This window comes from Lontra canadensis, unplaced genomic scaffold (assembly GCF_010015895.1).
Source record: "Lontra canadensis isolate GAN:19392208 unplaced genomic scaffold, GSC_riverotter_1.0 scaffold100, whole genome shotgun sequence".
NCBI classification, from domain to species: domain Eukaryota; kingdom Metazoa; phylum Chordata; class Mammalia; order Carnivora; family Mustelidae; genus Lontra; species Lontra canadensis.
The window spans coordinates 5,634,610-5,661,483 of NW_022631094.1; the positions used below are offsets into that span (position 1 = coordinate 5,634,610).

Consider the following 26,874-nt stretch of genomic DNA (forward strand, 5'->3'; position numbering starts at 1 on the left):
TTGACATCCAGGATTGTAATACCTTCAGTTTTGTTCTTCTTTCTCAAGACAGCTTAGGCTATTTCAGGTCTTCAGTGGTTTCATACAAATTTTAAGATTATTTGTTCAAGTTCTATGAAAAATGCTATTTGTATTTTGACAGGGATTACAATGAATTTATAGATTGTTTTGGTATATCCTTGTGGTTTTAACCGGCATCTTCTTGTTTGAGGCTGGGTATCTTTTTATATGTTTATTGTACATCTTAGTTTTTTTTCTGTGAAATGCCAATTCATCTCTTTTGCCCATTATTTAGTCGTATTTATCTTGTTCTTAATAAAAAGTAGGAGTTCTTCATCTATTATAGAAATTAAACCCTTGACAGTTTTATATATTGCAGACATAGTTTGTGACTTTACTTGTGAGTTCCTTTATAGTGTTTTTTTTTTGAGTAAAAATAAATTATATTTTAATGTCTCAAAGTTATCAATCTTTTTCTTCACTGTCTGTATTTTTCTTGTCTTTTAAGAACCTCCTTACCCTAATGTCAGGGATGTGTGTGCTCTTATATTGCCTTCCAAAAGTTTTTATGTTTTGCCTTTCATATTTAAACTCCAATATATTTTTCCCATAAAGAGTACAAATTATTCCCATATCAAAAATTAATTGCTCCTCTGTTTCCAACATAATTGCATCTATACAGCCATCAGTCTGGTATTAGCCTCTTTATTCTATTTCCCTGGGGTAACCTTATTCTGATCAATTAGTAATTCCATTTCAAATAAGTAAAAGCATCCGCCTTCCCACAGGGTCCATTCTTCAAGTTTTCCCTTATTTTTTGTTTTTTAAATAGCGCAAACAGGGAAAAACGTGATACAAAAGAAAATGAGATGTTATAGCTATAGTAGGAGAACAATCTAAGAAGCCTTTTGAAACCAAGCTGGAGGGGCTATCAAAATTCAGTGTGTGCTTGGACCCAGAAAATCCACTTTTGGGTACTCACTCTAAGAAAATTTCTGCTCATGTACAAAGATTTATACATAAATGTTAACTCCTTAAGCATTAAGATTTGTGTCTACTTTGTTCACTACTGTATTCTCAGCATACAGAAAAGTCCTAGGACACAGAGAGATTAAAAATATATTTAATAAATGAATAAATGAACAATGATATTCACAGCAGTATTGTTCATAACAAAGAACGGAACACTAAGAAAAATAGTTTAATAAATGATTAAGAAATTATTCTATATCCCTACTATAGAATACTGAACTCTCAGAAAAATAAACTTATGTGCAAAGAACTAAACACATTAACCAAAAAAACAAAACAAAACAGGTAAGAAATACAAGTTGCAAGATATATGGTATGCTATCATTAGGGTACATAGGATATGATACCATTAATGTTTAAAATACAAAATTAAACCATTACATGCATAGTATAAGTATTTATATGCAAATGCACAGGCAAAATTCAGGGAAGACATTATTTATGGTGATTTCCTCTGGAAGGAAGAGTGAGCTTGATAGTGTTGGTGATAAGGGACAATTATTAAAATATTCACAAACTAAAGCAATTATTATTTCCTACTGAACTGTTACTCTACATCCTTTTCCCTTATAGTTTTATTCCTATTAAACATGTACTATGTCCAAATTTTTTCATTAAATATTTTCCCCTTTATTAAAGTTACTGTGAACTACTTTTTGCCTTCATAACAAAATTGTACTGTACATATTCATCTATGTATGGTTTTTACTATTGGATATTAGACATTTAGACTGCCTATCCGTTAGTCACCCTTATTAATAAGAATGATCTCAAGGAATACTTTTATTTTTTTTAAAAGATTTTATTTATTTGACACAGAGAGAAAGTGTGTAAGCATAAGCAGGGGGAGCAGCAGGTAAAGGGAGAGGGAGAAGCAGGCTCCCTGCTGAGCAAGGAGCAGATGCGGGGCTCGATCCCAGAACCTTGGGATCATGACCTGAGCTGAAGGCAGATGCTTAACCAACTGAGCCATCCAGGTGCCCCACAAGGAATACTTCTAAATATTTAAACTTTTTTCCCCATTATTTATTATTTTCACAGTACAGATTACCAGATATGGGACTATCTGGTTAACAGTACTGCACATTTTAAAGTCTACTGAAAGACAATGACAGGGACGCCTGGATGGCTCAGGCGTTAAGGGTCTGCCTTCAGCTCAGGTCATGATCCCAGGGTTCTGGGCTCAAGCCCCACATCAGGCTCCCTGCTCAGCAAGAAGCTTGCTCCTTCCTCTCCCACTCCCCTTGCTTGTGTTCCCTTTCTCACTGTGTCTCTCTCTCTGTCAAATAAATAAATAAAATCTTTTGAAAAAAGAAAGACAATGACGAATTTCTTTCCAACAGGATGATTCTAAGTAAAATTTGTACTAATGCCACATCTTAGCTGTTTATTTCTTTCATTAACATTCACAATTTCACATTAATTTCTGTACTTATCTGGCATGATAAGTACATGAGGACAGAGACCCTGTGTCTGCTCACCACTGTATCACCAGTGTGTGACTACTCAATAAATACATCTTTATTGATTGATGATGATTTACTGACTGATGAATAAACAAATACTGTACTGGAGTATTTCTTTTACAACCAATATATGTTTTTTGTAACTTTCCACATTTAAATTTACATTTTACCTCAAGAATCTGAAAGAACTACCTGACCTCCATGCTTCATTGTTTTACTCTGAACTTCTTTAATTACTTTTTAAAGTTAAAATAAATTTGTTATATCCATAAATCTGTATCTCTTCTGTTTTAGGATCTCTTTTAAGCCTAGGACCTTTGCACTTTTTTTTTTTAAAGAGAGGGAGCATGCAGGCCATGAGGTGGGGGGAGGGGCACAAGAAGATGGGGAGAGAGAGAGAAAATCCTATGCAGACTCCACACCCAGCATGGAGCCTGACACAGGGCTCAACTCCACAACCCTGAGATCATGACCTGAGCTAAAATCAAGAGTCAGATGCTCAACCAACTAAACCACCCAGGCACCTTGACCTTCGCACTTTTTAACTACAAGAATCTCAAGAGTATTTTCTAAATACTCTTGGAAAATATTTTCTTAAAGACTTTTTATGAATTTTTCACATAGTGGAACTATTAAACTGTCATTTATTCATCTATCGTTAATTATTAAAATAATACTAATCATATCTCTTCCGTTCTCATCTATGTAAAGATTCTTAGGAAATCGTTGCAGTGTTTTATTAACATTTATGATGTTTTAAATCCTGACAATTTTAAGACAGTCAACATGGTGTCCTTAAAATAAAGGAAAATCAAATTCCCTCAATATATATGAAAACACTCTCACATCTGCCAGTCAGGTAAAGAATTTCCTACCTCTCCTATTTCCATAAGTGGTTCATTCATATCTACACCACCATAGCCATACTGAAGGTCAGCTTCTGTCAATTTATTCTTTTTAATAAACTGTGTGTTGAGATACCTGAAAAACAAATATAATACCATGGACACTATATTAAAATCAGGAGGAAAACAAGTAACGTGCAACTTGAAAATAACAATTTTAGGGTTATATAAATCAACTATAGAAGAGTGTGGTAACATATCCAAAGAAATTATGCAGAAGTAAGAAATATAATTTAAAAGGATCAAAAGTATCAGCCAAAGGCTAAGAGCAAAAGAATAACCTCTAGAGTAGGAGAGGAAAAGCCTACTACTTCAGTCTCACTTTTAAAAACTCAAGGGTTTTGCTCTAAAAATTTCCAGTACCCATATAACCCAACAGCTCCTACCCAAGGTGCTTCTACAATCCTTCTGCAATATAATTTGCACATTCCCAGATTCTTCTTGGTAAGTCAGGATAGTTCACTTCGCAAAGAATTAAACAAAGAAATAGAGGTAAAACTCAAGTCAGTTCTTCAATTTATATCTATCACCAGAAAAAGATGTAACTTTTCATTTTTAAACAACAAAAAGAGATGACAATTAGTACGTAAGAAAATGAAATAGACTGTCATATACAGAAAGAAGTATGGGCAAAACTGACAAATGTAAGATCACTTCGTCTACCAGAGGAAAACAGCTTTATAATGTCTCAACATATTCTAAGACTAATAGCTGTATTGAACTCTACAAATTACTGAGTTGAATATAGAGTTCTTTATAGGAAATAAAATGTGTAGGAAGGGCTCAAAATATTCTAGCACTCACTTTTTGCAATCTTAGATTTCACTATAATGCCTATAATGCTCACCACCTAAAAGTACTGATTTGAAAGGTTCTGCCATGTGTAAATAGCTATAGACAACACAAATAGGCAATAACCACAAAATTTCTAAAGTAAAACACTTTCTAGCGTTCACTGCATCAAAATGTGAGAAGTCTACTTCATGTCTGCAGACAAATGAAACTGGAAACAAAGACAACAAAAGCTTCAACTGCATAACTTCACAAACAACTCTAGGAGACAATGAGAAACACAATTCCTGGAATTAATGCCAAAGCTGTATAGATACAACCACTTACACAAGTTGTACTCCGACACCGACTGACTACAAGCCTCTAAACTCCAAGGCTTAAAACCCTGGTAACTCCCTTGGACATTTTAGTCTCCTCTACCCATTTTACGATGTCCTATTACATTTTTCTTCCAAAATGCCCATTCATCCTTCCTTCCATCCTCTCCAGTAGTACATCCTCCTAATTTCATGTTGGGTTTTCAACCATGTCTTTCATCTGAAGAAAGGGAACAGGACTGAGACAGAATAAGAGCTAAAGAGAGAACATCTGGGCTACCTGGCCTGAAACAGGGATACATAAATTGAAGAGATATTTTAACCTCTGGCCTCTGTCATTCAGGTCTCAGCTCAAACACACTTCTCTCAGGCCTGACCTGATACCAAGCCAAATGAACTTTAACTTCTACTCCGATTTAAGTAACTATATATAACTGTCTTATATTCTTCATGGTACTTACTACTTTGTGAAATAAATCCAATTCTCTCATTTGCTTACTTGCTCTGTATATCTGTTGCCTCTCCAGAATACAAGAACTACAAAGCAAAGACCTTGCTTACACAGCATCCAGAACCAGTGGCAGGTAAATATGAAGTCCTCAAAAAATACTTCCTTGATGAATTACTGAATACATAAATGGACAACATTCCAGACAGCATGGATAATAAAAGCTAATATTAGAATACAAACGTAGAAAAGCAGCCTGGTGCCAGATCATAAAAACACAAATGCCAGGAAATAAAAGTATATCACTAACATTTACTGAGTTCGTGTCACGTGTGAGGCATACCCATAAGCATTTTATATGGCTGCATACTATGAGCTAGATTACTGTGGTATTATCGTAAGATCCTCCTTTAATATGTAAGAAAACTGCAGCTTAGAAAGCTTAAAGAACTTGCCGAAGGTAAATCTGCTAGCAAGTGGCAGAGCTGGTACAGAAATTTCACAAGTTCTCCCTCACTCATTCAACAAGTAATGACCAAGCGTGAACTTTAAATCAGGTAGTGTGCCAGGCCCCAGGGACAGAAAGATGAAAAACAAAAATGTGGGCTTCCTGAACAGAGTTTACACATCTGGTAGAATATACAAAAGTAAACAAATATAATATTTCAACAGTGACATGTGTTCCCTGAGTAGTGGGACTTTAATTGTCATATCTTTACCATTTATATGTGCCTTCCTTTATGCATCCTTTGTACCAAACCAAATTTGTCCCACCAAACCAACACCAAAAATTTTTTTTGGTCTGTGGTACCATGCCATTCCAGTAATCTCACTAAGAGATTAGAAACATTTACCTCTCTTCCTTCCATTTCACTCCTTTAATCAGCTGCTCTTCATGTCCTCCTAAACTGCTACTCATGCTCTCCCATTACTTTCCTTCTCTCTTCCAATGCCTCTCTGCTTGGATCATGTGCAACACTCCCATGACTGGTCTCTACTTCCTGTTTCTGCCATCTCCAATTCATCTAAAAATTACTCACCTATTCAGAAGCCTGAGTAGCTCCTTTATACCTACAGAGTAAGTATAAACTTCTTAGGATAGCGGTTTGTTAATGCTGAACAACCAGCTGCTAGGTCTGCAGAGGTCAGGAATCACTATCCCGTTTCAAAAGATCTGTATGTACATTCTTAGTGAAGCTTTATGTCTGATATCTGACAGGATAAGTCACTATTCTCTTTACCTCATGGAATAAAACAAACTTACAATTAACTCTATCTTTCTCATTCCAGATTTCTACTCTTGATGTTAAGTTTAAGCTTGATAGATAAGCTTTTAAAGTAATTTAAAGATTTAACTTAAAATGTAAACAGCACAATTTTTCATTTTGATGTGTGGATACAATTCTTAATTTCTGTCATTGGAGTATTTTACAGTCAATTTTACTCATCACACAATTGTTTTTAAATAAATAAAGACATACATTCTAGGAAATCCTAAAAGAAATCAGGTTCCAATAATTTCTTAAAATATTTTATACTCTACCACACAAGCAATACCTTGCTGTTCCGCTCACATATAATGCAGTAGTTTTTATAATTTTTTTTTAATTTTATTCATTTATTTGATAGAGAGAGAAATCACAAGTAGGCAGAGAGGGGGGCAGAGAGAGAGGAGGAAGCAGGCTCCCCACCGAGCAGAGAGCCCAATGTGGGGTTCGATCCCAGGACCGGGAAATCATGACCTGAGCCAAAGGCAGAGGCTTAACCCACTGAGCCACCCAGGTACCCCATGTTTTTATAATTTATTTCATCAACAAAGTGTTTAGTAAGTATCCTTTGCTTTCCTGGAATATTAGCACTGACAAAATTAAAAATAGTACTTGACAATAAGGAATAGCCAAAAGTAACTTTGAAGCCTCAGAGAAACCAAGCATTTCAATCTGTCTTAGGAAATTCCATTACAAAATTGTTCTCATGCTAATACCTACTGGATTTCAAGAGTTGTTAGTTCTCCAGTTAATATCTTATGTACTCCACTTCAAGAGCCAGCAGGATCTAAAGAGGTATGTAGTACTGGGAAACGTGAGGCAGGAATATCATTATTTTCTTTAAAGTCAGAATCCTTAAATTACCTATGCTAATGCATATCCATTTTATAAATCAGTCAGAATAAAGAAGAGGCTAGAAATTACTTGATAAAAATATTAAAAAATACTTTTGAAACAAAAATGAATTTTTCCTTTTTATTTCTTGACACAGATTTCCTTAGAGTATGACTAAAAATGATAGCTAGCCTTGATAACCTCAGTACCCCACAATTAAAAACTATCATTAAGCAGTTTTCATCTAATTACTGCCAACTATATCCTCTATGAAAAGGATCTTACCATCTATTCTATCAATATAATTAAATAAATGATGATCAGCCACAGTGGTCAAATAAAATTCTCTATAAGTGAATCCCAGGAGCCATTAATTCTAAGTCTTTGCTAAAGACAGTGGAAGGTTACTAGGTGATTTCAGAGTGATCCGATCTGCATGTTAGAAAAAATAACATGAGTTCAGTAAACAGAAAAAATTTGAAATCAAAGGCTGGAAGACTGCTTATAGGGACTTATCATTAATAAGAGAAACAACAAAATACTTACAATGCAAAGGAAATAATGAATTTAAGAGACACTTGGAGGACCTGACCAATAGGGATCAGGCAGAGACGATAACCGTAAGTGAAGAAAGGATAACTGAGGCTTCCGGCATTTACTTCTGGATATACAGTATTATTTCCAATTAAAATTAATAATACTGGGGCGCCTGGGTGGCTCAATTGGTTAAATGTCTTAACTCCTGATCTCAGCTCAGGTGCTGATCTCAGGGTCATGAGTTCAAGTCTTGTATTGGGCTCCACAGTGGGCATGGAGCCTACTTAAAAAGTAATAATATAAATAATAAAATTAATAATACTGGGGACAGTGTGGATGTAAAAGATAATAAGCTCAGTTTTGAAATCTGCAGTACTACAACGTACCCATGGAATACCCTGAAGGTACAGGCAGGCTAGGTAAAAAATACTCCTCTGAAACTTAGGCCACCTGGGATAAGCCCATATTTTGGTGATTAGCAGTATACAGGTAGTAGCTAAAACCAGGAGAAATTGAAATCATTCTAGAAAGAATGCGTAGTTTAAGATAAGTTATGAGAACAGAATCTACCTAAATGACTAAAAAAGTGTATCTAGAATGAGACTAAAGTAAAATGAAGAAGTTAAGTAGGCTTAATTGGACTGATCTGAGTTTAAATTGTGATTTTTCTTTTTTTTTTTTTTTTTTGGTAGCTGAGTAACGCTGAGCACCTAGTCATTTAACCTCTCTGAGCCTAGTTTGCTCCGCTGCAAATCTGGTGACACCAACTTCCTCATACGGTTTATATACACACATACATTTGTGTATATATCATATGTATTTAATAAAAGCTCACTAACAGTACCAACTTACTATTAATATTTGTATTGATTTAAATAGTACCAAATTACTGATTCTGGCAAATAAGAGATACAGACAGATGCAAGGAGAACCTACGAAACAAAACAAAACAAGAAAAACAATTTAAATCTTTATGAAAATGTCTCAGCTCAAGAGGGAACACACTGCACATAGCATACTGCACTGGCTTATAGTCTAACTACTCTCTTAGACATCTATATACCAGTGGCCCAAGCTTCTCAGCAATGCCAAAGGCATGCATGTGTTCTCACTCTTATCCTTAAGATTCCTCTAATTCTCCTCCACAATTTATCTAGGGTAGTCCTAAAAGTTCTATTTATGACTATCTTACTTTGATGGATGAAGGAAGGGAAAAAAAAAACACATGAAATGTCAAGATGTTTAATGTATGGCAAACACTGTTTTATAAAAGCCAAAGCCACAGTAAACCTTGTGCTGGTCAGAAACTGCTGGCTTCTGATTTTATTACATTTGGCTCTTCTAAGAAGAAATAAAAGCTAATGGCGGTTGAAATAAGCTCCAGTTTTCAACAGAGGCAACTTAAACTTCAGTGTTGTTATAAAAACCTACAGGAACATGAACCACTGAAAAAGGACAAACACACCAAGAGAACCAAGCCCTAGCCTCAGTGTGGTACTCCAGCAATGCATGGAGTAACTATACAGACAACGCTCTGTCAGCCAGCTTCACTCCTGAGTTTCTCACTGGGGAGGAACTGAGAATTTTCTCCCCAGTGAGAAACTGAGGCAGGGGTCCATCTCTGTCCAAGCCACAATGCATAGGCCAAAATTATCGCCTCCATCATAAGCCACAACCATTTCAAGAGGAGTCACTCTCATTCCAGGGGTAAAAAGCCCAGGTGACTTAACAATACTATTCCTTATTTATCCACTATTCTTCGATAAATAGGTTTCTGCCTTATGTACCCAGGAATTTATTTCCATTGTCTATGTGAACGGGTTAGAAAGGATCAGCGCAGAGTACCACAGAAATATGCCAGAGTGACAGTTAACACAAAAGATCTAAGTAGGAGACTGGGTAGAACAAGGAAGAGAGGGAAGTTCAGAGAGGAATGGCAGAAAAACACATCAGAATTAGTCACTTAGAGAAAGGAAGACAAGCAATTCAGACAATCAATCCAGACAGATACGGGAGTACAAGGAGAGACAGGAAAATGTGAGAGAAGGCATTATGACACTGTAGGTAATTTAATATAATGCCTAAAGGATAAGGTAGAACTTCAAGAGAACAACTGCTGAATGCTTTAACTAGCAGTGTTTCCATGAAACATAAAATACTGGATCTTACAGTCAAATAAGAACATACTGGAGGGGAACATGGGCTTGGATTTATTTCACCAAGTTTCATCCAAGCTGAAGTTGCACTTTGGAACTCTGTCAAGATTTAACATGTGCTATGTAGAGAGAGAGAGTCCTAGACAATATGAAAAAAAAAATAGAACTATGAAATTAAATATAGTTTTAGTTTTCAGAGAGTAACTTTCCATACCCTTCCTGGCTTCCAAGACCCACATGACCCTGACTACAGACATTTCTCCATAGCAGACAAAGCCCATTGAGCAGAGAATGCTTTAGTTTTGTCCATTTATTTAAAAATTTAAAAACAAAAAGACAAAACCCAAAAGTTCTTCAATTACTGAATACCCACAATACTGCTTGGGTTGTCAAGAGTTTAAAGGTATACTTACCTATACAAGCAGTCCATATAGTCTGCACCTTTGCTATATTCCTCCCAATACCTATGATACATAACAAGTACTTGCTCTTCAGACTCCAGAACTCTCTATATAAAGAAGAAATACATTTTTACTTGGAAAGCGCTAATCATTTTCATTTGTAAGCTATGAAATTTATCAAAAATTATTTTTAAAAGTATTCTAAATTACATTTAAAATTACATTCTAATTTAACTACTTTAAGTAAAACTTAAATGGCCGGGAAAAAAATGTGTCTTAGATATGAAAATAAAGCATCCATACTAGAGAGTAAACAGTTCCATTCTCTAAAAAAGGATAAAATGTAATGGTGTGAGGTATCTTTAGGCTACAATATTATACTAAGATCAGTTTAAAAGAGGATGTAATTCTACTGCCATGTATCTGTGTGCTTCCTCAAATCCTCACTTTTGGTTATCCTGCTAGTTATATAAATATATCATCACTCTGAATTACTCACTTATGTTAGTAAGATTATTTATGAAAATTTACACCTTTTCTATATTCCCCAAATAAGTTGTTTTATATTTACTTAACAGAAATCTATTACTTCTTGAAAAATAAAAATATCAAACTTAAACCTGAGATCTAATTTTTTAAAAGTTACTTTTGAAGGAAATCTAGTCTAACAGTAAAAATACACTGGACTGACATTCAAAAGATACCAGGTTCTTTTACCTCAGTTCTTTCATAAACTGTCCATAGGACTTTAAGCAAGTCATGACCTTAATTTCCATCTAATTAATTCTCTGCTGAAATGCTATGCTTTTAAATGTGAATTTTAATAATTAAGGCTCAGGAGAAAGAAAGAACCTATAAATAGTATTTTTTTGCCTGTCATTTTAATAAATTAATTAAAAATAGCAACTATTATTAATAACACTGGGGAAAAAAGCACACTTAGAAACTGCTGCTGCTGGGTGAATAAATATGAGAAAACAATAAAAAATGTTCATGACCTCCGACTTAATAATTCTATGTCCAGGAAGTTATCCTATAAATAACTTGGCTACACAAAAATAATTTAGCTACCAAGATATTCACAGAAGTACTGTTTATAAAAACAAATTATAGGGGCGCCTGGGTGGCTCAGTGGGTTAAGCAGCTGCCTTCGGCTCAGGTCATGATCTCAGGTTCCTGGGATCAAGTCCCGCATCGGGCTCTCTGCTCAGCAGGGAGCCTGCTTCCCCCTCTCTCTCTCTCTGCCTGCCTCTCTGTCTAGTTGTGATCTCTCTCTCTGTCAAATAAATAAATAAATAAATCTTTTAAAAAAAATTATATATATTGCAAATAATCCACATGCCCAGCAGTATGAGAATATTTAAACAAATTGTAGTATCTCTACACAATGAAAAATTTTACAATCATTGCCAGGATTATAAAAGTCTATTTAATGACAAAGAATATTATAATAATATTAAAATAAAAAAGATTATAAAGTGTATAATAGGATTCCATTTTCTAATAAAAATGGAAGTCTACACAAAGCAAAAATAGGCAAAGGACAAATATCAAATTATATATATTATCAACATATGCCAAAACAGATGTATTTAAGTATAGATATTCAAAAATATTCACAGTAGTTAATTCTGAAAACGGCAATGCAATACTTTAGTAATTAAAAAAGTTCCCTCCCCCAATCAAACAAAATTTTCTTCTCACAGGTGAAACTGCTTCAAATCTGTTGGCTATGTTAATAATTTACTTTGTCATCAACTATTAGCCAACTTCTTTTTTGTCACAGGATCTGAGAAAACATATGGTATACAATTATGTAAGGATTCTAAACTTTCATAAAACTATTTCACAATACTTTAAAATCCAATTATACCAATGTTCATTTCCTAGTGTTAATAATTGTACCACTGTTATATGAGATGTTAACCTTAAAAAGCTGGTAAAAAGGATACAGGAATTTTGCATTATTTTTACAACTTTCCTGTAAGTCTGAGAGTATTTCAAAATAAAACATTAAAAAAAAAAAACCACAACCCATGCTAAAATATAAAACTTGCAAAATTTGTAAGTGCCTTACACAGGTAACAATTATGGGATAACCAAAGTTCACTAGATTATCACAGCAGAACTTTAAAACTAAATTATGAAACATTATAAGAACAATTTCAAGTATCTATTATCAAAACTGCTTTCATGAGCTGATAAATTATAGCACATATTAGAACACTAAAATGTATCCGCCATGTATAATAAAAAGTAGATCATTTCCTTCTAAAGTTTTAAAAGGGAAACATCACAAGATCAATTGTGCTCTGGGGTTATCACCACTTTAAAAATTTATCTGCACCTAGCCAAATACAAGGTTAGACACAATATTATACAGTGTTATTGTATCTCCATTTAATTTTTATTTTATTTAAATTCAATTAATTAAGATTATGGTTTTAGAGGTAGAGTTCAGGGATTTATCAGTTGCATGTAACACCCAGTGCGCATTACACGAAGTACCCTTCTTAATGATCACCCAGTTACCCCATTCCTCCACCCTTCCCCCTGCAACGACCCTGTTTGTTTCCTAGAGTTAGAACAGCCTCTTATTGTTTATCTACCTCTCTAATTTCATCTTATTTTATTTTTCCCTCCCTTCCCCTATGATCCTCTATTTTGTTTCATAAATTCCACATGTGAGTGAAGCCGTATGATAACTGTCTTTCTGACTTATTTCGCTTAGCATAATATCCTCTAGTGTGTCTCCATTTTAAAGATAAAGAAAGTTAAATTTCAATCCATAGGAAGACTGAGTTGCCCATGGTCACACAGCTAATGAAGGGTAGAGTCGTTTCTAGCCCAGACAATAAGTGATCTCTTCCAGTTCCTGATCAGATCAGTAGTCCAAAATAAGAAATACTGTCCCTAGCCAAATCCCGCAAATTCTTTGTTTATACACAGATCAAGTCCATGATGTTGCCCTTGTACATATGGCATACTAACTAAAATAAGTGCTCACAGGAATAGTTTCTATCATGCTTTTTATTTACCATTTCCCTTTTTCATTTTAGGTTTTTGTAAGACTTTATGTAGAAGAGGCAGCTAAATGGCTGAAAATAATAAAGACAGAGATTTACCAAGAGGTGGGAAGCACGAGTAAGAGAAAACTTGGTTCTAATAAACACCATCCAGAGGACATATAAGCAAATTTTAAAGTTGAACAAACCTTGATTTGAAACTCCAGTATTTCAGTTACTAGTTATATGATCCTGAATAACTAAACTGATTTCCCTTGGAGAATCTAACATAATGCTTAACTCATAAACCTTAAATATATATAATTTTAAAAATGCTATTTAGAAAACAAAGCAAATAACCTTAACCTGATATAAGTTCTGCACTGGAAAACAGTAAACTATCCTAATAGTAACTACCCAGCTACAAACATATTTGTATCATGTATGTACTACTTCTTACCTTGTGCAAATGCCGTACGTGATTTTCCAAAAAAATCTTAGTTTCTGTATAAAGTCTTTCTCCAAGGGGTTCAGGATAGGCCACACATAAAGCATAGATATCTCTAGTTAAATTGTTAAGGTTTTCATATTCAATATTGGAGATACTACTTTAAAACAAGAGATTTAACTTGTTTATAATTTAAAGTTTTTCAGATAATTTAAGATTATACAGATATAGAAAAAGTAAAATATATGTAGCCAAACTTACTTTAAAAAGCCCTGTGTTATTCACATACTCATTCAGCAAATATTACTTGAGAATTAGACAGCATTGTAAGGGAAATGCTTCTTCTAAAAGAGCTTAAAATTCAGGGCAACATTCTGTAAAATCAAATTACCCAGAAACCTACAAAATAAGGCTTATGTAAGAATGGACATAAGCATAATATCAACAAAGGGCTATGGAATATCACAAGCAGGTATATCTATGCAGTTGTGAGAAACAAAACAATTACAGAAATTACTCATTTGACACAGTTTCCCACATCACAGCACTCATAAGAACATCCTATAAACCACACACTATCCTTTGGTATTTACTCCATAAGAAGAATTATACTACGAATAGAAATATCAATTAATCAATTAAGTTTCTGAGTACTACTTTGGTAAGTATCAGAAGTGGGAGATATGCTGTAGCAGACAGACCTTAAACAGAAGTCAAAGGAAATGGGATCCGATTGAGACTTTAGTTTTACTAGCCAGTGACCCTGACCAAGCCTCTGAACCCTTCTGTGTTGCCATTTCCTCATCTCTAAGTTAAAGATAATAAATCCTCTTTTGATATCTCTACAGAATCCTTTTAAGACCCAAATTAAGTTCATGAATGTTAAAGTACATAAACTGTGCATCACTGACCAGATGTTGAAGATGAAGCATACATGAAGCAATCTGAGAACAGCTTAATTAGAGATGCAGATAAAAACTGAAAATAAGGTTGATTATTTGGGATGGAGTCAAGTATTTAATGTACCTAATATATTTTTATTTATATTATAAATATATTCAGCATACTTAATATAAGAATTGGGATGTATTTCAAAATAAAAATTTTGCTTAAAAATACGGAGGTGGGGGGGCACCAGGCTGGCTCAGTTGGAAGAGCATATGACTCTCGATCTCAGAGTTGTGAGTTCAAACACCACCTTGGGTGTAGAGATTACTAAAAATAATAATAGGGGGGTGCCTGGGTGGCTCAGTGGTTAAAGCCTCTGCCTTCAGCTCAGGTCATGATCCCAGGGTCCTAGGATCAAGCCTCTCTGCTCAGCGGGGAGCCTGCTTCCTCCTCTCCCTCTGCATGCCTCTCTGCCTACTTGTGATCTCTGTCAAGTAAGTAAGTAAAAATCTTAAAAAAAAAAATAGTAAACAAAAAATTTTAAGAAACTTTCATTATAAAAAGATATAGAGGTAGGATGAAGACTGTTCCTCTTCTATATCTCCGTAACATTTTATATATTCTTTTTCTATAGTACTTTTATACAGTAGAAATTATTAATACCTTTGTCATCCACACCAGCCTGTTCTTAAATCATCTCTAGATTCATAGATGCAAAGCACAATTCCTGACACATAAGACGCACTTATTAAACACTTGGTGATGAGGTAGGGAATCAACATCATATGCTCTATTTACCTAGTATCCTTACTCCAGAAAGAACAAGCAGCCCTCTCCATTATGAGGTCATGGATGGGTAGATTTTGGTCAGACTTTTCCAGGTTCCTTCTAAATCCTTTTATTTGTTTTCATTATACATAATTAGTAAATAGTAAAATCTTAATGTATGTATGTATACATTCTTCAATATACTACTGCTAAATATAAACAAAAAAATTTTTTACAGTTAAACACAGAGAAGCAAAAATATCCATACAGTGTAATATTGTTGTGCCAGGTTTTTTGTTTTTTGAAGATTTATTTATTTATTTGAGAGACAGAGACAGAGAGTATGAAGTGGGGGGCAGAGGGGAGGGAGAAACAGACTCCCGGTTCAACAGGGAGCCTGACTTGGGGCTCAACCCCAGGGCCAGGACATCATGACCTAAGCTGAAGGCAGATGCTTAACCAACTAAGCCACCCAGGTGCTCCTGTGCCAGGTATTTTTGTAGAAAAAAAATATATAGTAAAGAAACACACTATTAAGATTACTTTAAATCAATCAAGATATAATGAACTCCATAAAATAGATTAAGTAAAATAGTACATAAGAACTATTTACTAAAAATAACATAAAAATATTAACCTATATTACAAAGAAAATAGAAATTTTAACATACATCATCTAAGAAAAAATTTAGAAATTTATCTGGACAGAAATTCTGTAGAGAACTGATAATAGTTTGGGGAGAGAAGGAACAAGGTATGAATAAAGAAGAAAGGTGCTCCAAAATAATGTACTAAATGAGCTCCTGGATCCAGCTTGGAAGTTTTAGCTATAAAGTCCTCAGGGGGAAAAAAAAGTCCTAATCCACCACATAAGAGTTTTATCATATATTTATACTCAATCTCAATTACTCATCACAATCTTACCCTAGTAAAAACAGATATAATAGTGTTGTCAGAATTAAACATATTAGAAGAGAGTAGTTACCCCTAGTGACTGAGGGGGAATGTGGGGTGCTTCTGGGATCCTAGGAGTGCTATCTATTGGGTACATGGGTATGTTCATGTTATGAAAATTCACCTGTATGTTACTGTGTCTGTGTGTATACTATACTTAAATGTATTTTTTTTAAATAAAGACTAATCTTAGACAGGATCTAGATCAATTCCTTTGGCAAAGGTGTGATGCACTTAAGATATTTAAGTTCTGAATACCTACTTCAAGTTTTCATCTATCATATTTGCTCTACCTTTTTTTTCCCTGAAGCCACAATACACTTATTTCTAAAATACACAACTTGATATTGAAAAATCAAAATGATTCAATAGCACAATTTCGGTATGGTTTTCTAAATTATGCGCCCAAATGTTCTGTATCACCAAATCTAATATCTCAAAATATCCACTGCATGCACATGTAAACAAAATTGGCTAAAAGGACTAAGGCTACAGGACTTACCTTCCTTCCACTTAGGGAAAAAGGATCTGTGCAGGGCAGGGAATGCAAGGAGACTTTCCCATTTCAATCCATATACAGGATTTATATACTGTTTGACATCCTCAATGAGGATGTACTTGTGTCTTTTTTAATGGAGTCTGCCTTAATAAATCTTTCAATTTTTTAACTCACCATAGTTTGGGGTCTCAGTTAACCACTGTATAATGTCACTTAACTATCTAAAACATATTCCTAAATGTGCTATTTTTCTCTAACCTATTCAAATATCTAACCACCTTGGAAATACTTAAGCCTTGAGAAGAGCATCCAACCCTCTACAATCCAATGATGATTTGGTTTTAGAGAAGGCACTTTAAAAAACAAAAAATGGGAAATAACTGGAGAAGGCCAGTTTTAGATTTAAACACTCTTTTCCAAAGTCATCTTTTCCTTATGTCACTCTTTAGGGAGCCAGGATATAAAAATTCCTCTATTATGAACTTTCCACTTATAAAAACTCTCATAGCCAAAAAACAAAACTGTTCCAGAGCAAAAGTTCTATACTCTGTTACAACCAAAAGACTGTTGGCCAGAAGCAAAATCATTTATTTTATTTTCTCTATTAAAGGTGTTACCTTTGCTTGGGTTTAATTTTGAATATTAACACTATCAATTTTATTGTATAGTGGGTCTAAAACAACGAGTTCTACAATGGGGAAATGGGGATGTAAAGATTATCCACAGCAGTGGGACACACCATCAACCATTTTCTAAGAAATCTCCCCCTTCGGAAATGAGAAGTAACACTGTATTATTATTTTGGGTGTCTTGACACCAGGCTGCAAAATCCACCTTCTTTTCTTCTGTCTCTGCTGTCCCTCAACTTTTCCTGTCTAGTCTTTTTCTGTCTGGGCTCTCATCTTCTCCTCCACTACCCTAGGCCTTCATCCTGTGTGTCCTGATCCTGCTGAGGGTCACTGTAGATGCTCTCATTAGAAAGAAGAAAAGGAGGGGGACCTGGCTGGCTCGGTCAGTGGAACATGAGACTCCTGATCTCAGGGTTGTGCATTCAAGCCCAATGTTGCGTGTAGAAATTTCCTAAAAATAAAATCTTTAAGACAAACAAACAAAAAGGAAAAAAGGGGCGAAAAAACAAGGGCAGAAAACCAAGCCATGGGAAAAGAAGTATACATTGTATGTTTATGGGTTCTTATTATGAAGGTACAGCTTGTAGGAGATTTATATGGATGTGCTTTTAAGTTATTACATCTAACAAGAAACATAACAAGAAATATTACATCCATCTAACAAGAAACAAATTTTAAACAGTGCTGGTAAGTTTAAAAAAAAAAAAAAAAAGGCGCCTGGGTGGCTCAGTGGATTAAAGCCTCTGCCTTCGGCTCAGGTCATGACCCCGGGGTCCTGGAATCAAGCCCCGCATTGGGCTCTCTGCTCAGCAGGGAGCCTACTTCCTCCTCTCTCCTTTCTCTCTGCCTGCCTCTCTGCCTACTTGTGATCTCTGTCTGTCAAATAAATAAATAAAATCTTTAAAAAAAAGAAAAAAAAAGGAAAGGAAAGCTTATCTTAAAATTGAAAATGGTACAATGACCAAAAAAGTATTGACAATAAAAAAATACAGATCTTGGGGCACCTGGGTGGCTCAGTGGGTTAAGGCCCCTGCCTTCGGCTCAGGTCATGATCCCAGGGTCCTGGGATCGAGCCCCACATCGGGCTCTCTGCTAGGCAAGGAATCTGCTTCCCTTCCTTTCTCTGCCTCTCTCTGCCTACTTGTGATCTCTCTCTCTGTCAAATAAATAAATAAAACCTTTAAAAAAAATCTCCCTCATCTTAAAAAAAAAAAAAATACAGATCTTTATTGACATTTCTGAAGAAAAAGAATAAACATGCAACATGTAAAAGATGCAGTATCTATGAAATCATCAACTAGCAAGCAAGGGTACAAATTATTGGTTAAATGGAAAAACTTTAAAGTGTATAGCTACAGGATAACAATAATCAAACATTTGTCTGATTTAATTTGGAACAGAGTGAAAATGTTACTGATGCTTCAAGCAGAGAAAACTACAGATAAAACCTTTCCCAATCTATACAATCAAAGAAAAAATGATGGGCTACTAATGCAGGCGCCAAGGTTAATAAGTTCTACTAAAATCTGTGAGGATCATCAGGGATGGAATGACCTAGTTCAATATTTTTCAATGTAGTCAAAACTGGTCTATGTTTGGTCTGTGTTTGAAAAGATGCCTAACAGAATATATATTAGAAGTGAGGACAATGGTACAACTGGTTTTAAAACCTGGTTTTACATTCATGAAGGCATTTTAGATTTCCCCTCACTTCATCACTTTGGACTTAAATAAAACTATTTAGAATCTAACTTGCCCTTAAGTAGGAGAGCATCTATATTATACTGAAGGGTCTGGGAATTGTCCGAACAGCCGCCAAAAAGCAGAAAACCATGAATAAAAGCAAACCAAAATAGCCAAAGAACCCCAAACCAGAAAAAAAACAACAGTAAATCTAGATCTACACCAAACCTCACTGCACTTGATAGAAATCCTTAATAAAGGGTAAATCCCAAACCACGCTAAGCTGTCGTAAAGCTTTTGTTAGAAATATTACTACCTGTGTTAGGCAGAATTCTAAAAATGGCCTCCTAAGATTTTCCACCCTAATACCTGGGACTGCTACTTTATGCGACAAAAGGAACTCAGAGCAAAAAGTCAGAATTATGATTACTCATCAGCTGACCGAAAGAGGGAAAGTAGCCTGGACTTTCCAGGTGGGCCTAATCCAATCGAATGAGCCTTTTAAAAGCAGAGCCCCATCTGCTTCTAGCCCTCTGTGGCTAATTGCAGAGGGGGAGGTCTGAGATAACACAGGAAGATTTGCCATGCCACAGCTGGCACTGAAGATGGAAGGGAGTCACATGCAAAAACTGAGGTGTACCAAGTCACCAAGAGCAGTTCACAGCCAAGAGATAAGAAAATGGAGACTAAGACCTGTAACTGCAATGAATTAAATTCTCCCGATTAACAGCAACGGGCTTTGAAGAGGACCCTGAGCTCTAGATGAGTTAGCCAGCCAACTCCTTAATTTCAGCTTTATGAGATCCTGAAGAGAGAACGCAGTCACACCATGGACCTCTGATCTATAGAACTGTGAGATAATAAAAGGATATCTCTCAAAAAATTTGTGGTAATTTGTTATGTATTTAAAAACTGATGTCTTTTACTTACATTACCTAGCAACCAGAATGCCTTGCATCGTACCTGGATGCAGTACGCTTATGAAGATCAGTGTTAAGAAACCTGCTTATCAACACAAGAGAACTAGCTAAATATTAATGTTATTTATTCCATCTGTACAATATGCTTAATGACATTTAGTTGACAGTAGCTATTCACTCCCCAAGTATTTGCTGAATACCTACATGTGCTAGATGCTAGGAGTACAGCAGTGAACAAAATGGGTAAGAAGCCTTGCCCTTATGGAGTTTATATTTAGTAAAAATTGTTGTGGACAGGGTTCCATAAATTCTGTACTTACACATGTTAAACACTTCAAATGACAGAACAAGCTTTCTTAATGTCCACTTCAAGAGTATAAGCAGACTTGAGCATTTTACTTCAGCATTCAGTCCTACTAGGGTAAGTCATCTTATACCATCAATAAACCATGACATCCTCCGCTATAAAATGGGACTAGTAATACATATTTTACAAAGTCACTAGTTATAAATTAATCACATACATATATATGTTGAAAGAAAAAATTATGACACAAATATATACACAGCATGATTCAATTGATATAAAGTTCCAAACACAGAAAGAACCAGTAATTGTTAGGCCTGTATACATAAGCAGTTATACTATTAAAGAAAAAAAAAAAAAAACACAAGGAAATAATAGATGCAAAAGTCACAACAGTAGCTCCCTCCAAGACAAGGAGTGGGCTTGTGAACTGAGAAGGACATGTAGTGGGGGGAGAGTTGGTGGATCCTCAGAGTTTTCTGGTTCTCAACCTGTGCAGATTATACAGGTGTCTGCTTTATAATTATCTGTTTAGATGAATGGATAAAGAAGATGTGGTATATATATATACAATGGAATACTATGCAGCCATCAAAAGAAATGAAATCTTGCCATTTGTGACGACGTGGATGGAACTAGAGGGTATTATGCTTAGCGAAATAAGTCAATCAGAGAAAGACAATTATCATATGATCTCCCTGATATGAGGAAGTGGAGATGCAACGTGGGTGGTTTGGGGGGGTAGGAAAAGAATAAATGAAACAAGATGGGATTGGGAGGGAGACAAACCATAAATGAATCTTAATCTCACAAAACAAACTGAGGGTTGCTGGGGCGAGGGGGGTCGGGAGAGGGGGGTGGGGTTATAGACATTGGGGAGGGTATGTGCTATGGTGAGTGCTGTGAAGTGTGTAAACCTGGCGATTCAAAGACCTGTACCCCTGGGGATAAAAATACATTATATGTTTATAAAAAAAATTTTTTTTTAATAAAAATGAAAAATAATTATCTGTTTAATCCCACATGTACACCTTACCAACTTTTCCACATATGTACCAGCTAACCCTTGAACAACGGAGTGAGGGGTGCCAAACCCCCAGCAGAAGGAAATCCATGTATAACTTGACTCTCCCAAAACTGAACTTCTAATAGCCTAGTGTTGACTTTACCTTACCTGAAACATAAATAGTTAACACATTTCTGTATATTATATTAGATACTGTATTCTTACAATAAAGTAAGCTAGAGAAAAGACAATCTTATGAAAATCATCAGGAAGAGAAAATACATTTTCAGTACTGAATTTATTAAAAAAAGAGTGCCTGGGTGGCTCAGTTGGTCAGACATCTGGCTCTTCATTTTGGTTCTGTTCATGATCTCATGGGTCCTGATATAGAACCCCACGTCAGGATCCATGCTCAGTGGGCAATCTGCTTGAGATTCTCTACTCTCCTTCTGCCTCTGTCCCTCCCCACCCCAGTTCTCGCTCCCTAAAATCTCTAAAATAGATAAAATAAATCTTTCCAAACAAAACAAAACAGCTTTTTTTTTTTTTTTAAAGATTTTATTTATTTATTTGACAGAGCGAGAGATCACAAGTAGGCAGAGAGGCAGGCAGAGAGAAAGGGGGAAGCAGGCTCTCCACCAAGCAGAAAGCCCGATGCAGGGCTCAATCCCAGGAACCGGAGATCATGACCTGAGCCAAAGGCAGAGGCTTAACCCACTGAGTCACCCAGGTACCCCCAAAACACCTTTTTTATATACACATAGTTCACACCTGTGTTCAAGGGTCAACCACATTACATTTCACACACCCAAAAAAAATGCTTTATAAAAGATCAATTACTGGGGTGCCTGGGTGGCTCAGTGCTTTAAGTTTCTGACTTCAGCCCTGGTCATGATCTCAGGGTCCTGGGATCAAGCCCCGCATGGGGGAATCTCTGCTCAGCAGGGAGCCTACTTCCCCCTCTCTCTCTCTGCTTGCCTCTCTGCTTACTTGTGATTTCTCTCTGTCAAATAAATAAATAAAATCTTAAAAAAAAAAAAAAAAAGATCAACTACTATCACATATGGTGATACACAATGGGGGGGGCTTCTTTTCATTTTCAAAAGATTAAAGTTTTATAGCCTCTAAAATTTCTATCTAAGATACCTAAGGGTCAGAAGTCAACCTCATATTCTTAGACAAATTAACATGGAAAAGGATTTTACTTCAGAATAATTAGTAACACAGTCCTTTGTTTTTCAAAATAGAATTTAAAGTAAGAATTTCCATTCTTAATTTTATTGTTTTTGCAGATATTCTTTATTTTAAAGGGAAGAAAAAATACGTGAGCAGGTAACTGGACCATCTCAGACGAATCAAACAATAAACATCTTAGAAATAACAATGACTGAAGCAACACTTTCCAAGGAAGTCAGGTATTTCCACGACCAACTCCTTTCTCTGTTCATATTTCAGTTGAAATAGCCTCAAAACTACCTATGTACTTGTCTAGTGAAACCTCATTAACACACAAGTAAATTTAACATTTTCCATTTTATTAAGATTCCTATGCAAAAAAGAAAAAGAGTCCTATGCAAAAACAATCAATGATGTTCCATAAAAAAATTTAGACTAATTCAATAATAAGTTCTTCAAAGGCAGAATCTATATCAATTATCCTCTAGATATACTGGCAAGTATTGGGAATTAGATGTTAGAAATCTCATATTCAAGTCTGTGCTACTTCAATTACTACCTGCATGATGTGAGTATCAATATCCTCCTTTGTTAAATAAAGACAATTGTATCTGCCCCACCAATCTTACAGGCTTATTTGAGGTACTAAATAATATAAAAAAATATAAAACACCCTTGCAAACTATGAAGGCTTCCAGAAACGTTACTATCATTTTATTTATCTTTAGTGGCTAGAACATAGGTAGTTTACATGTTTCTTAGTAATGACTGCAAATGTAATGAATGAGATGGTTTGCTGTTGGTCTAAAAGAATGGTGATTCTTACATCAACAGTCAGCTTAATATTAAAAACTGAATTAGGAGGGGCGTCTGGGTGGCCCAGTGGGTTAAAGCCTCTGCCTTCGGCTCAGGTCATGATCCCAGCATCCTGGGATGGAGCCCCGCATGGGGCTCTCTGCTCAGCGGGGAGGCTGCTTCCTCCTCTCTCTCTGCCTGCCTCTCTGCCTACTTGTGATCTTTCTGTCAAATAAATAAATAAAATCTTTAAAAAAAAAAAAACTGAATTAGGCATTAAGAACAAGTTGGGTCACTTACAAAATCCAAGCTTTTCTAAAGAGTATATGCCCACATGATGAGGGTAGCCATCCCTTAGTCCCAGAAGACTGCTAGAGGGCAGCACAGAGTTGGAAAAAACTGAATCTCCACACACATTTTGGTTAATATCTTCACATCTTAACTTCCCTTTCTGTAGAAAGAATCTCTGGTTCCTACAGTGTCCAGCTAGTACTCAAGGCCTCCTGCAAGGCCCTGGCACTACCTTGCCATTTGGACCCATAGACACCAGGCCTCAACCCCACCCCCTTTCTTTACCCTAAGAAAGGACATGTATGGTGTGTCCTGTGGCAGACTGAGATAGTTCAGAAGTCCGCCAGTGAACATGTGCCAATGTACCTATACTGTCCCCATGCCCACCCAGCCTTGGTCCCTGGAAGACAATGGCAGAATTGGTAAGACTGCCATCCATGACTTTGCCCCAGGTACCTGTGGCCAAGGGTTCCTAGAGACCCCTTTCACCTCCCAAATACTAAGAAGCTGAAATATTTTAATATTGGGGGTTTTTTTCTTGGTGCCAGAGTTTATATCCATAATGCCCTGGTTACATAGTGTTTTTTATATATAATTATATATATAGTATGTATATATTTAAAAAAGGGTTGCTGTCATGTGGGAAGGCAGAACACCATGATTCAGATTGTTCTAGAGAAACCACAATTTGTATTTTCATATAAAACTGCTAATTCACAAATACAGAAAACTTAACTAAAAAACATATTTCTAGCTGTCAAGTCATTAAACTTGCCATTCACTATCTGAAACATTCTTCCCCCAGATATTTGTAGGATTTGCTCCCTTGCTTTCGTCCAGTCTCTGTTCAAATATCACCACCTTCCTCAGAGAAATCTTCCATGACCATCCCACCTAAGAGAGTTGTGTACATACATACTCTAACCATTCTCCATGCCCTTACCCTGCTTTATTTTTCCCTAGAGAGTCCTTTGCTACCTGCTAGTAGAAGCACTGGCATTAGATTTTTTTTTTTTAAATACCTGTTTATTGTCTGTTTCCCTTAGTAGAATGAAAGGAAAGTGGTTTTGTATACACTGTATTCCCAAAGCCTTGAGTAGTACCTGACATATACGTAAGTGCTCACTTAGTAAGGTCAAATGAAAGGTTCTCAGATTGTTGACTGACACATATAGGTCAACTTGGAAATGTAAACAATACATGTGAAAGCAGTCACATGGCATTCTCTTCCATTTACATAAGCATAAACCTGTTTTCACTTTTCAGTAAGTTTATCAGTTTTAGGGCATTTACCAATGTTCACTGACAGAGTTACTAATACAATATCACTATCAATACAAGAACATTTATCAGTGCCACTAAAAGGATACGAGAAGCGATCGTTCCATGTTGCTCTTTCCACGTATTCCAACATGACAACAGCTTTGATTGTCGTTAAAAGTTTGTTCCATGTTTCATCAAAATCTACTACTCTTGGTTTCAAAGACATTGTGCAAGTTTAGTGTTGAAATCTGTTAATTAAAAACAACAGTAACATTAGCAAGAATTCTACAAACAAGTTACTTGTTTTTAAAGCATCACAAAATTCATCAGCACAATAGACAAAAGGGGTGAGAACAGAACCTGGCGCACAGTAAAAACACAATAGACACTGGCCACTATCTTTTCATGACTATCCAGACAAGGAATTATACAGAATATTTACATTCTTACAAACTCTAGGAAATGGAAAGCTTTTACTAGAAGTTATTTATGATCAAGAGTGTTGTTCCAAGAATTTAGAAGACTCAGTGTGTTGAGGGAAAAAAGCTGAGGTCCCATTAGCCAAAAACCCAACTCCCATTATAAGAAATATGCAAGAGAGGGGGCGCCTGCGTGGCTCAGTGGGTTAAGCCTCTGCCTTCGGCTCAGGTCATGATCTCAGAGTCCTGGGATCGAGCCCCGCATCGGGCTCTCTGCTCGGCGGGGAGCCTGCTTCCTCCTCTCTGCCTGCCTCTCTGCCTGCTTGTGATCTCTGTCTGTCGAGCAAATAAATAAAATCTTAAAAAAAAAAAAGAAATATGCAAGAGACACTCAATAAAAAGGTTTTGGATCCAAATCCTTGTATGTACTCTTTAAACTAGGGAATGAGATAGGTGGGAATATGAGAAGACACAAGAAAGTAAAAGAGTTTATCTTCCCAGAGCCTTAGTTTAGGTAAAAGATTAGGGAGAAAATTTACATTCCTATCAAAACAAATGAACCACAGAGTAGAACACAAAATCCACATGAACCTAAAAAGATTTAAAAAATGTATAGATTTCAAAGACCATCAGTGTTGCAGCAGAGAGCTAAGGCTCCATCTTAGATTCTCAGAATATCCAGTCCCACACACCTAATTAAAGCATGGCTCTAGCATGAAACCTCTGATTCTGGTGACCTTGACCAGCCCAGAAGTGAGCTAAAAGATTTCTTTGCCTAGCAGACAAGCTATATTCCAGAAGTCAGCCAGTTTCTGAAACAAAAGGGTAGAGAAACTTGGCTTAAGTGCTAGATTCCAAATGCTTCGCAATATCACATCAGAAAAAACAGATTAAAAGAGAACTCTTTTAAAGTTAAATTTAATTGAAGAAGGGAGTACTTTTCTGACATGTGTTTTAACATTCTCCCCAAAACTTTCCATAATTACCAGAACTGTGAACACCAAGCTAGCCCTGTAGGCAAGGTCAAATAAGGAGGAAATCCTTTCTCTTGTCTCCTACTGTGTAGGAAAATAAGGAGTAGGTAAACAATGGGGAGAAGGGGAAGAAGCATAAAGAGAAAAAGGAGACAAGGGGAAGAAAGTGGCTACATACCACCAGCCCACCAACTGGAAGTGGCTCGAAGCCCTGCTTATATTTTTGTTCTGAGAAGTAAAGAACTCAAGGAGTCCAAGGAAGAGATTTCAAGAAAGAGAAAGAAAAGGAATCAGAGAGAAACCAAACAAAATCCAGGAGGATGTGCCACCCTGAATCAGCAGTCTTTCCTCAACATACCAGAGACTAAAAACCAGGATTTATTTAAACTTCCAGTACTAACTAGAATGGATGAGCAGTTATCTGTCAGAGTAATAGTGAGTGAGTTTGAGTGCATGTATGTTGTGAGTAGGTGTAGGGGAGAAACAGGGAGGACCTAAAGCGCTAGCTCTACAAAGGGAATCAATGTTAACCACTTCACACCCTTATTTACCACATCCTATCCAACTGTGTTCCTGAATTACTTCTTAAATTTATCTATTCCTATAATATTTATGTAGTACTTACTATGAGCCAAGCATTATTCTAAGTACTTTATACAAACTCATTTAATTCTCAGAACTATTATGTAGGTC

General features: G+C 35.9%; 1 protein-coding gene across 4 annotated transcripts in view; it reads right to left on the reverse strand.

The window, feature by feature from the left end:
* CUL2 (cullin 2) overlaps positions 1 to 26,874 on the reverse strand; it is a 104,875-nt gene that overhangs the window by 54,805 nt on the left and 23,196 nt on the right. For 3 of the 4 annotated variants that reach the window (XM_032837901.1, XM_032837900.1, XM_032837902.1), the window contains exons 2-5: positions 24,896 to 25,036; positions 13,622 to 13,724; positions 10,169 to 10,263; positions 3,374 to 3,479 (exon numbers count right to left, since the gene is read on the reverse strand). In XM_032837901.1, coding sequence (XP_032693792.1) covers positions 3,374 to 3,479; positions 10,169 to 10,263; positions 13,622 to 13,724; positions 24,896 to 25,014 — 423 coding nt within the window. In that variant the 5' untranslated portion in view covers positions 25,015 to 25,036. Of the gene's footprint in view, positions 1 to 3,373; positions 3,480 to 10,168; positions 10,264 to 11,860; positions 11,946 to 13,621; positions 13,725 to 24,895; positions 25,037 to 26,874 lie in introns of those variants that run through there. The other variant, XM_032837903.1, reaches the window with a different exon arrangement.